This window comes from Meleagris gallopavo, chromosome 2, assembly GCF_000146605.3.
Source record: "Meleagris gallopavo isolate NT-WF06-2002-E0010 breed Aviagen turkey brand Nicholas breeding stock chromosome 2, Turkey_5.1, whole genome shotgun sequence".
Taxonomy (NCBI): domain Eukaryota; kingdom Metazoa; phylum Chordata; class Aves; order Galliformes; family Phasianidae; genus Meleagris; species Meleagris gallopavo.
In genome coordinates, this window is record NC_015012.2 from 37,855,280 (window position 1) to 37,867,908 (window position 12,629).

The 12,629-nt window shown below is 37.5% G+C and overlaps 1 protein-coding gene across 1 annotated transcript in view; it reads left to right on the forward strand.

Annotated features, from left to right (window-relative positions):
• Window positions 1-12,629, forward strand: part of PCNX2 (pecanex 2) — a 172,407-nt gene that overhangs the window by 113,026 nt on the left and 46,752 nt on the right. The window contains exons 22-23 of the mRNA XM_031552196.1: window positions 3,004-3,112; window positions 7,687-7,816. Coding sequence (XP_031408056.1) covers window positions 3,004-3,112; window positions 7,687-7,816 — 239 coding nt within the window. The remainder of the gene's footprint in view (window positions 1-3,003; window positions 3,113-7,686; window positions 7,817-12,629) is intronic.

Genomic DNA, 12,629 nt, shown 5'->3' on the forward strand with positions numbered 1-12,629 from the left:
AGTAAGCAAGATCCCTTCTTAAATCTCTATGTTGGAGTTGCAAGATGAGATCACCTTAGTAAGTATATTTAGATATGTAAAACGATAATGACAAGTTTATCTTAGGCTGTTTTGTAGAACATGCCCTTGAAAAGATAATTTAAGAGTACTAGAGGTACTTGACAACTCTTCATGAAAACAGGAGCTTGAAAACTACACATTTCCAGATCTTTAGGTGCAGTATCACAAGGCTCTCAAAAACCAGGCGAGGTTCAGTACAGTGTTCTTACATACGTATTCTTGCAAATGAAAACAAACTCCATTGCCTGTTCTGTAGAAATGCTAGCTGAGACGTAACTGTTGAAAGAAACAGCAGCAAGTTCAGGCAGTGCTGAATGTAGAGGTAGTGGGACTTGGTATAAGCAATGGGAAACTTAGGTTCCATGGCCTATTTTGCAAGAATGTGTAAAGACTGAAGAATGATGAAAGTGATGTAATGGAAGAAAAAGCCAGAAGGGTCTCTTCCTCTATTTGATTTCCTAGCAAATGCAAAACCTGAATTTTATTTGAGGTTTGAAAACCTTCTGATGAACCCTGAGCCTTGAATGCAGCCAGGCTAATTTATGGCTTTGTGATTTCAATCTGTAGCAGGCAAAACTGTGCTGGCTGCAGTAGTTTTGAATTCTTTGAGGTTTCGATTGTGAGTCATTAGCTTTTTCAGCCCTTCTTTTAAATTTTAACAGATATAATTTTTCCCCTGGCTGTTCATTCAGATGTTTCATATGAATAAAAATTAAGTAAGATGAAGCAAGCTCCCAGCCTGTAAAGCAGGGTTCAAATAAAAGAAGTCATTTCTAATTTCAGTGCAGTTTTACTTGTCTGCTTTACTAAATGTCGTAGTTTTCAAATCGCATATAGAATTTCTGAGAAGAATAAATTTGACAAGATGTGAATTTCTCATAAACAAAGCAGAGATAACCAGGCTAAGCACTGAAGAGATCGTACACCTTTTTTTTATTAGGACTTCACTGGTTTGAAATACTATGCCTGTGCGAAGTTAACATAAGCTGTATTTTGCATATTGAATCTAACTTAAGTCATGCCAAAGCATAACAGAATGTATGAGTAGCACTTCTTTCATCTCAAATGGAAGGTTTATAGGTTAAATCTGAAGCATACATGACACAGCAGCTGCTTCTGTGATCGTTTGGTGGCACAAAGACGAAAACATGTTATTGTTATTAGTCATTTTGTACCACCCTCCCAATACACTTGCAGTTATTTACAAGAGAATTCATAGAGAAGCTCAATGAAACATCTTGTAAGTGCATTGCTGATGTGGATACAGGTGGTCAAGTGTTACTCTGGGGCTGGAAACTTAGAGGCAGATGAAATGAGTTAGCTGGTGAAGGTGCATTCTCTTTGGTTGTCAATGTACTAGTGAATGGAGTGTGTGTGTAGGATCGTGTTCTGCTACAGAGGCAGAAGTCATGGGGTAGCTTGTGTCCACGCTAGTCAGATCTCCCAACTAGTATGCAGATGCAAGTTTGGAGCTGCCAACTGGAACTGAATGTGGACCACAGAGGGTTTTTCTTCCAAGCAGTGCTTTGGATTTGCTTGGAAGAGTGCTAGCTGGGCCAGACCACAACCTTGCTAGGGACCTTCCATAGAATTTAAAGATGTGTCTACACAGTACCAGTGCCTGGGAGCATTGCCTGGAAGCATTTTATGTACTGGTTTTGATATATCCTCAGTGTCTTTCAGGATACTGACAATGTCTTGTTTTTCATTAACTCAGTTAATAGATATATTATAGGAAATTTAATGTATATTTTCTACATGAACATGAGATATTTCATGCGCTCCTGGTTCATTCTCAACTTGTGTGTGTGTTGAGCTCTAATCTTCCTGACAGTGTGTCAGGAACCCACAGTGCAATCTGAATCTGATGGCCCAGTGCAGACAAGACAAAAGATCTTTTCTGGCCTGATGCCAAGAGTGCTGGTATAAAAGAATAACATATTCCAGGAAATAAGTACACATCATTCTTGAATCAGAAACTGCTTGTTGCAGCACCAGGCAGATTTTACAGAAAGCAAAAACAAATTTGGTGTGTTCTCCAACTTGTTCTGTTCAACAATAAAAATTCATGCTCGTGCAACATGTTTAAGGTAGGATGATTTGATCTTGAAAATGCAACTGTAATTCATGGTTAATGCCAAGCATGTGCTCACATAGAGATGGCATTCTCCCATAGCTTCAACAAATAAAAATGTTGTGCTTGTGAGAAATATGCCTGATTTCCATGTGCAGAGCCATGTGCTATACTTTTTGCTTCTTTTTTCAATATCTATTTTATCCTGTGGTCTCTCCTCCTGTAATTCTCAAATGTCTAATTGTGTTATATGCAGCAAAAATCAGAACCTTTTTTCCTACTTGCTAATTAGAATCATCAAATTGCTTGGGTTGGAAAGAAATTTGAAGCTTATCCAGTACCAACCCCATGCTATGGGCAGGGCTGCTGCTCACCAGCTCAGGCTGCCCTATCCAACCTGGCCTTGAGCACCTCCAAGGATGGGGAATCCACAGCTTCTCTGAGCAACCTATTCCAGTGCCTCACCACCCTCTGAGTGAAAAATGTCCTCCTAAAATCTGATCTAATTATCTCCTTTTTTAGTTTAAAAGCACACCCCCTTGTTTTGTCACTATCAGACCGCGTAAAAGTCTATCCTCAATCTGTTCATAAGCTCCTCTTAAGTACCTGGATGTTTTTGCAGAAAGATAATCTGCCAGTGACCTCATTGTGGTGCTTAAGAATGTACATCACTCTATGTGAGTTTCAAAAGAAAAATATACTTTTGTCCCCTACTGAAGTTACACCTTAATGCTAATGAAAGATAACAATACAATAGGAGCTACCTCACATGCATCCCAGTAGACAGTTCTGAAAGTGACACATCTTTTAGATATTAATAATTAAAACTACCTCAGTGCCTAAAATGTGTTTGTTTGTTTGTTTTCCAGCTGTGGGACCTACTGCAAAAGTTGCAGTTCATCATGACATACATCGCTCCCTGGCAGATAGCCTGGGGGTCATCGTTCCATGTGTTTGCTCAGCTCTTTGCAATACCTCATATCCTTTATATTTTTCTTTATTCTTGAATTCCTTTTCATGTATATAATTTATTTACAGTGTTTGAACAAGGTGTGAAGTTTCCAGGTAACCTGTATTTTAAAATGTGAAAATGTTTACAGTAAATCAAGGGCTTTCTCTGTTTCTTGACTATGTAGGATCTGAAATGGGGAAACTGAATTCCAATGCAAGCTACTTTACTTATGCCTTTCCACTTCTTATCCAGTCACATATCCACAGTCCTCAGCACTGAGTTCTGATGCATTTGGAAAGAAACAGTTTGGCTGACACAGTACCTCCAGCTTTTACGTATACAGGAGCTAGTTTTGTGAAGTGCTGGGTGTACTGCTGATTGAGCTCTAAGATACTACTTACTTTCTCAGTTGCTTCTAATTACTATCTGAGATACAAATTCATGTCAGTGAGCCAGTTTCTGTTGCAACTGACATGATTTTTTTTCATGTTTCAAAAGCAACTGTCTTTTAACATTTCTAACTACGCTTTTCATTGTGGAGCTGAAAAGTATTTGTCTTTTTGACGTTTCCACTCTGTTTTATAAATATATTCATCAACGCTAAAACAGTCCTTCAGAAACTGTCTCAGTGCCCATTCCAGGGCTATGAACTTTTTTTTATGAATACGGAGAGTTAAAACACAGAGTTTAATGACCTCCAAATGCCTGCAGGGATTAAAAATACAGAGGGCTTTTTAAACAAAAGTGTTTTACTTTAAAGTCTAATTCGGTTAGGAACTTGATTTAATACAAGAAAAAGATAGTGAAGTAAAACACTTTAGCTTATCAAATTTAACTTTATTGGCATGCCAAGCATTTTCGGAGACTAACTTTTCATTTCTTCCTTCCTTTCCAATTGAATCTGTGAAAAAGAGTTGGGTGAAGTGTTTTTAGTTCAGATCTGCCGAAGAGTTAACTTTGTACTGTTTATTAGGTGCATATATTTAAATCTTGGACCTTTCATCCTGTAGAAAATGGTTCTTTCCCTCGAGTGATTTTTTTCCCTTCTTGAGTGGTTTTTCCTCTCCGCTATTTGCTGTGATATACTTCATCATATGCTACATTGATTAACTGTGCATGTGTTTATAGATAGGAAACATAAATGGGAGTCTTTGACAGATGGAAGTGAAGACAGAATAACTCCCAGAAGGAAAGCTTTAAATTGGCTATTTGTAAACAAAAAGCATTATTAAAAATTGTTAGTTATCAGAAAATTTTGAATGATTTGTAGCAAGTTACAATGGAATTTCACAACAAAAAAGTTATTTTCATCTCTGTTATAGGTATGAATTGCAGGAAAATATATAAAGTTATTTAGCAAGGCATCTGAGTATTAAAATTATATTTCAGTGAGTTCCTCTTTGATCACATATATTTTTGCACAGTGATAGCTTCAGTCTTGATAAAAAATACCAAGTAAGCTTTGCAAAACGGAAAGCAGTGAACTATCAGGATTCAGTTTATTTACACACTTATTACCAAAGTGATCTAAATTAGCTTTCTATTATTTATATTAATATGTCCTTTGTGAATGTGAATCTATCTTTCAAGATAATGTTGCAATAAAGATACTGGTTCAATGCCCAAGTTACTATTCCCACAACAGCAATTACTCTGCCTTTTTTGCACAGTATTTTAGTTGCTGTTACCATAACCCTGCAGACAGTACTAATGAATACATATTGCATGTATGGCAATAAACCTGCCTTTTCTTTGCAGAGTTAAATATTTGTGGCTCTTAATTTACCCAGATCACTTCTACAAACACCACACCAAAATTTAAATTTAAAAGCTCTTAGGTGAGTTTTTGCTGTAGAATTCAGTGACTGAGAAGTTCCATTCACTTCAGTGAATTTCATTCAGGTGTGCAGGGAACATAGGGCAACAAACCTGGAGTTTTGCCTGGAGGGCATTGTGGAGTCCCCACCATTAGAGTTCTTAGAGAATTCAGACAAACATCTGTCAAGAGACACAGAGGTTTATCTGTGGCTGCTGGATGATCTCAGCGACTCTATAAAGTTCCTCATAATTCTGCAGTTCTGAACTGAGACTTCAGAAGCAGAAATGGACTTCAGGCTGGAGGAGAGATCTGCTACTTTATTTCCCAGTGTTTAAATGGGTGAAATGACATTGCGCTTATTTCCTTTAAATTGTCAGCACATTGAGAAAGTCAGTCTAGTTTGTAGTCTAAGCAGGTTTTTACCTAAAAAATGAACAGTGAGATTTTGAAAGAAAGGATTTGTAGTTTAGATTATTCTGCTTTTAAGTGCTTCTGCCTTCAGTGTGTCAGGATTACAGCTTTAGCAGCAGAAAAGAATGCCCTTTGAAAATTGGTTCTTCCATCCTCTAAGAAGTGCTCTCATGGGCTGGAAGTGACCAAATGTCTTGGCTCGGAGTAACTGCAATTAAAAATTTGTGTTTGAGGCATGAGAGGATTTGGACTGGATTTACTACATAGTTTTGTATTGAAGGAAGGGGATGGAAGATTTTTAAAACATAAACCTTTCATTTACTTGTTTTGAAGCTGATTTGAATTCAGACAGACTTTTAAATAATATTTAATCCTCAAATACAATGTTTTATTTCACTCCTCTGAACAGTTTTTTGTTAATTCTTCTCAAAATTTGATTTTGGCCACCTTGAAAAGAAAATCCATTATTTGCAAATAAACAAATTCTGCTTCTACACTGTAAAATGTAACAAAGATGGCATACAGGCAAACTCACTTGAGATGCAGAGCAAGAATGGCTGTAGATTTTTGACATTTATATATATATATATATATATGCCAGATACATCAAATGTATATATATCTGTGTATTACTGCACACATCCGCTCTAGGTAAGTATTTCTGGTGCTGTTACTTGTTTTCATGACACGTTTACATATGTGAAACACTTTATTAAAACCACTCTTCACAAGTCAAAGGGAAAATAGCCTTTGACTTGTATGTGACAGAGCATTATGTCTTTCAGCAAAAATAAAACTACTGCTACTGCTTATGTCTTTAATGCAAATAGTTCACAGGAGAATCCTAAATGTCTTAACTTATGAAAATGGCAATTTTTAAATCAATAATGACATTAGAACTTTCTGTAGGAAACTTGATTTACTGTCCTTATCTGTTCTCCTTGCTCTTTTTTGTCTCTTCAGCTCCCATGCCTCCTTCCCTTATCTGACACTTGTAAATACTTGTTCATCTTTTACAGTCAATGCTGCTTATGACTACAGGGTAATGTGACAGTTTAACTTTTGGTGTACTTGCTTCCTGCTCTGTGCTCTCTGTCACTTTTTGAACTTTAGACTCTAAGGGCAGCTCATTTTGCAAGTTCACTAATGCATAAAGACACCATTCAGGACCACTTTCTTTTAATATGTTTGAGGGATTTGAGAGAGATCTTTTGGCAAATATTTGTTTGTAGATTTTGCAAATTGCTTTGAAAGCATGCCTGGTTAGCCTTTTAATGGAAATATTGTATTGCAAATGATACTACATTTGTAAAGATGTTTACTGTACAGACTTAGACTGTGGAGGACACATTATTAGAACTAAAAGGCTCTGGTTATTGAGCGATTTGACTTGATTTTTAGAATGAGTTGATTGCTATATTTGATGGTTGCCCCTTTGTCTGTGGCTTCTATATTTAGTGCATTCCTTCCAATGGAAGTGTAAGGAAGGACAACTTGTCACTTACACCAACTTGAGAACTTTTTTCCTGAGATTTCATGGTCCTGGTATAAGTTAAAAAAGAATTAATGCCTAACAGTTTGCCTGTTTTTTGTTTCATTTTTTTTGAAATCATATTTCTTTTAATACTCATCTTTTGCTGTGTCCTTATCCGTCACCTAAGTTGCTTTCCAGCAATCTAGAATAAGAATTTAAAGTAAACCATTGATTTATGCATTTATTATAGTGTTTGCATGGTATTTTCTATTCCTCTGTCCTCATCCTCTCATTTTCTACGTATTTCAAATAGCATTAAGTGCAGAACATTTTTTTAACTTTTAAATCAGCATGAAATTTTAAACTGTTTATAAAAGCTAACCTGAAAGTGTGCTTTTAAGTCAGTAAGTTGGATCGTATAGGCGTAGTTGTTTCTTCACATACTAGCTAATTTCCAAAGAAGCAGAAACTCACAAAATGAAATGTCAGCCTCTCTAGTAGGATGATTCCAATGCAGAGAACTAAGAGTTTCCATAAAAATAATTACTTTTTTAAAATCCTTTCTGTCAGACTCTCAAGAATCTTGTGTTATAGAAGATATGTTCAGTAGACAGAAAAGGCGCTGCTCTAGCTACAATCAGGATCTGTCCTTGGGCAGAGGTTAGACCAAGTTCTCTATTCAAACTTGTCACCTCCATTACAATAGTGCAACATTGAAAAGACATGGATTACATGCTGGTAATTGGCAATTTGGCACTGCCTGACTTCCTCTCTTCTCCCTCTACCTCTTTGGTAAGATAAGCAATAAAAAGGCAAACATGGTTTTAAGAATTGCCTCAAAAATGGTTTGAAAGTATGACTAAATAATTTGTGTTACCTTAACTTGCACTTTTCAGACTCCGCCATGCTTTTTTTCCAAACTCTGGCCACTTCAGTCTTTTCTACTCCACTGAGTCCATTTCTTGGTAGTGTCATCTTTATTGCATCATACGCAAGACCGATCAAGTTCTGGGAGAAAAACTACAAGTAAGACTATTCAAAAGTTATTTTTAAAGGTTTTGCTCTCATTCATTTTATTTCTGGAAGTATTTTTCTTTCCAAAGATATTCCATAAACTGTTGTAAGCCATGAGGAGTTAATCTTCTGAATCTTGATTCTGATGTTTTACTATTTCATATTCATTCCGTTGTTTCTAACAATGTATATAAACAATTATCAGTATGCTACAGATGAGCTGTCACATTGCATTTGTTTTACAGGCATACAATAACAAAGCTGTGAAAAAAAAAAACGGTAAAACTCCCAGTTGTCAGCCTTTTTTGTCTTACTAGCTAGTGTTAGCAACTAAATCTGTTAAGCCTTTGGCACTACAAGTCAGGCTGCATTAATATATTTTATACTGGCCTGATTAAATGTTACCACTGGGATGTGGCAGGTAACTCTTACAGAGAAGTGATGATGAGTGTGCATTGTAATTACTTGCTACATCTGATCTTAGAGTTTGACATAAGAATTTGTTGTCGGAATTTAGCTGTCATTCATGCAGTTTCATGAGGACATAGAATATTGAACAGATTGAATAAAGAGCTGCTGCTCCTTTTACCCTGTTGGATTTCAGAGTGCTTGGTAATGGGGATTGAAGGGTTTCCAACAAGAGTAGCAGATAAAAGAGAACAGTCTTATTCAACTGGAAGTAGTTTTCAGAAGGAATGCCTACCAACATGTAACTGGGCTCTGAGTAAATGTGGCAGCTGCAGAACACCGATGGGAAGCACGAAGTGAAAACTGTATTGGCCAAAGTAGGATTTGGTCAGAGCAATGAGAAGTCCTGTGCATTTATCACGTATCTTGTATTCGATACCATGAGCACCTTGACAGAATTCAGAACTGGAAATGACAGTGATAGCTTCCTCCATCTTTTAGGGGAAAGGATCTGATGAGTGTCTGAAGAGTTTTATTTTTTTGTTTGAATTTGACTTGTGTTAGTAAGCAAATATCTATAAATGTATAAAGAAATTACAGAGACGAAGCCAAGTTAAATAAAGCTTCTGAGTATGATGAGATTTGTGGAAAGCTTTTGGAGCAAGCTGAGCTTTGTACGCTTAACAAAATTCTTTGTCACACATCCTTTTCTGGGTCAACAAGTTCATTTCACTGAGAGTAGTCTTGGAAAGGCAGGAAGCTACTGTTAATCCCACAGACAGCTTTACATTTTGGACAGAAATTTGAATAGTAGGAAGTGGAGAATTGAGTATTTACTGCATTTCAACCAGAGCATTTTGAAGGCACGTGGCTTCTTTTCTCTGTGAGGGTTAGAGAATTGGACTCATTAATTGTAGGCATATCACTTCCATGTATTTAGATTAGTGTGATATCTGTAGGTTAATGTAGAAGGAAATAGATAGGAACATTTTAATTTGCTTTGAGTTGGTCTAAAGCTTTTGGGACAAGATGAACGGAAGATATTCAAAGGAATTCCAGGAGATGATGGTTGATGCTTAAATTAGAGAGTCTTGTTTTCATCAGTACAGACAATCAGTGACTCCTTCCAGAGGAAGTAAAGAAGCTGATGCTAATCATTTTTGAAAATAAAACCCCATGTCAAAAAAATTTAACATTTTTAATGCTTTAAACTGCTGCTGTTTGTCTTTTCAAAATAAGCAGTAATTACAGCTTTGTCTTCAATGTGAGTGCTCAAGTTAGAGCTGTGAAAGAATTGTGCTTTGTTGTTTGTTAGAAACTGTGGTACATCTTTTGGTCTTATCACTTAAAACACAAAACTCACAACCTTTCCCTCAAAAAAACTGTTCAGAAATAGTAAGCGGCCTCAGTAGTAGTAGTAAGTAGAACACTCAGATAATCATCAAAATGAAATAAATGTTTGCCTGAACCTTACTGCATTCCACAGTATGCATCTCCTAAATTGATGTTTATTTTGTCCCTAGCAGTTCTGACTCTTCTTTGCCTTGCTTGCACTTCAGTATTTCATTGCTCATGTGAAGAACTGAGCAGAGTGAGTGACAGCTGGACTGAAAAATTCCAGGGTCATTAAAGGGACACAATGATAAGATAGAAAAATTCAGGGGAAGGAAATAATATTGTACTTCAAGTAGGAAAATTTCCTACAAAATGCTTGAAATAATCGAATAAAGTGAGACTGGCGTTGTCTTACTGCCTTAAATCTTTACCCTTCAGTATCTAAAAAATCAAAAGCATGTCTTGACTACTTTTTTTCGGAGCTGTGGAGTTAAATAGGCTCAGGAACTTGAACTGGAAGGGAAGATTGTTCTGTCTCTTCCACTGACCTTTCTTTGGGCAGCAGTGTCTTAGAGAGCAGGACACACACACTGAGTTTTCATGTGCTGCAAGACCAAACACAATGCACAGAGGCAAGTTATGTCTTTTTGGAATGCACTGACAGTTACTTTTGCTAAATTTGGCTTGCAATATTCATGGACAGTTACAGGTTCAGTACAATGGAGTCTGGGATAGATGAAGCAACCTTGACTTTTTTTTTGCAATTTATACGCATTAGCTACTTCCAGTGTGCTTTATATAGCTTTTTTGTTTTGCCTATTTTGCATATTCATTTTCAAACACTTCCTTATCATGTTGATGCCTACATTAAATTATCATATTTATATTAGCTACTCAAATGCTCATTTATGTTTATATGAGATTACACAGATAGTTATTTCATGGCTATATTTTTATAGTTTAACTTGTTAACTACACTAACCAAAGACAATTTTGGCAAGCAAGCTACATGTCTTAACTTAAAATATGATGGTTTTATTTCTCTTCCAAGTAATAAGGTTGCATCTATCCTGTTTATCAGTATTTGCACACTTCTCTGCTGTCAATCAAACTACATTCTTTTGTTGTTTCACTTGAGCAAAACCTATTTTTGCACACTCCATTTTCTCTCATCTCATTTGGGCCAACAGTGTGAAATTAGCTGAGTTAAAAGCATCAGGTTCATTTTCTGTAAAGTGAATCCAGAACTGAATCTTTGGGCATTAACAAGCAGAGAGCTCCACATTATTAAAAGGGCTCTTAGGCAAGTTGCTTGGACAGGGAGCTGCTTCTCCATCTGTGTCTTAAAGCGTTCTCTTGGTTGTCACAACCTGGTGTCTTAAGTCCCCAGCGTTACCTTTAGTCCCAGTTTTTTTTTTGCTGACTGCCCAGAAGTTGGGTTTCTCAGGTTTCTTACAGGACATTTGCCACTCTGGACGGTGTGATTTGGAGTTGAAAGTCTCAGGGAATGCAGATGATGGCTTGTTTGTTTTCTTGGGAGATGGGTTAAAAAAAAAAAAAATCAAAACAAAACAAAAAAGTTCCTCTTGACGGTAAGCAAACTGTGAAATTCCTAGCAAGCTCCTCAAATTCAGGAACCATGCTGTGCCTGTTTGTGCTCTGGCAGTGTGTGCACAGAGCATGGGTGTTCCTCCTTGGAGCTGACATATGCTGGTTTATAGTGTACACTTCTGGCTCACTGCAGTGTGAAGCCTGGCACAGCTATGTATCACAGAGGTCAGGGATCTTTCTGGGGAGAAAGGGAAGGGTGGTTTTAAGAAGAAGAAAGAAATCAGGCAATAGGGAAGGGAGGTTGGAAAAGAATGACCTTTCATACCACCATTTTTTACAGCTTTTGCTGTTAATGTTGTTGAAAAGAGAGGGGTAGAAAGTCAAAAAGATGTCCTGCACTCAGGAGCTGGTTGTCCCATGGGAGTCCAACTCTGAGAAATTTTCTCTTTAAAAAGAGTTTGGGTTTGTCCTGCCGTCAGCCTGAGTTCTGCTACCCAGTTTGAAGAGTCCTGTTTCACTCCTTATTTTCACAGCTGTTGGAACGATTAGGCTGTAGATGTCAGAGAGAGAAAAGGAAATAGCAGTAAATCTTGTTTAATGTATAGACACTTAAAAGTGTAGCTTTGGTTGAAATGCTGTTGTTCCACTCCACTGCTTTGCTTTCTTTCTTAACTACTTTGTCTCTCTCGTCTTCCCTTCCTCTTATCTCACTTTGTATCTCAGATATGGGAACTAACAGAACAGAGCAGAAAGTATACTTTCATTCCCCAGCAGATCTAATCCCAAGATTGCTCTGAGTGCACCAGCACTCTGGGGTTTTAACTGCCTGCAAACCTCTCCCCACTCTCGTGCTCTTTCCTGCCTCTGTTCTTCCCTGGTCATCTGGTTTGGTGCCTGCTTTTGGGTAAGGGACAGCTTGCATTTGCTTTGAAAGATCCCTAGTGAATTACTGTCTGGTGTGACTAAATTAGTTAGTGTCCCAAAAGAGGCTGTGATTAAATTGCCAGTTACTTCAGAACAGTATTACCAAATGCCTCTTTCTGTTTGAGAATATGTGAGCAAGTCTTTCTTCAAGCGCATCACTATGTTCTTGCTCGCTCGTTGTCGTCTGGCAAACAGGTTCATATAGTTGGGGATAGGGGGCGAGGAGAGCGTGCCCTGTCTTAGATTTAGTGCAGCTGCCACTTTCTTTCTATCCTGCTGTCTGACATAATTTGTCCATCATGCACAGCCTGCAGGTGGAGTGGGGAGAGTTTTCCCAATGTGAGCATAACTAGGATTGACCTCACATTGTGCACGTGTGTGGGAAAAGGAGATGTGAAGAGTGCCCATCTGCTCCTTTCCCTTTTCCCATAAAATAACAAGCCTTCCACTTCCAAATTATTATTTTTTAACGTACCCTAGGGCATCTGGTTTTCCTGTGAGCCTGCTCATCTGGTGCAGCTGCCAAAAGCCCTGGTCCAAACACAAAATGAAATGCCATTCACCCATAACTTTCAGTGGGCCTTGCTTGGGAGCTGCAAGGCCTTTT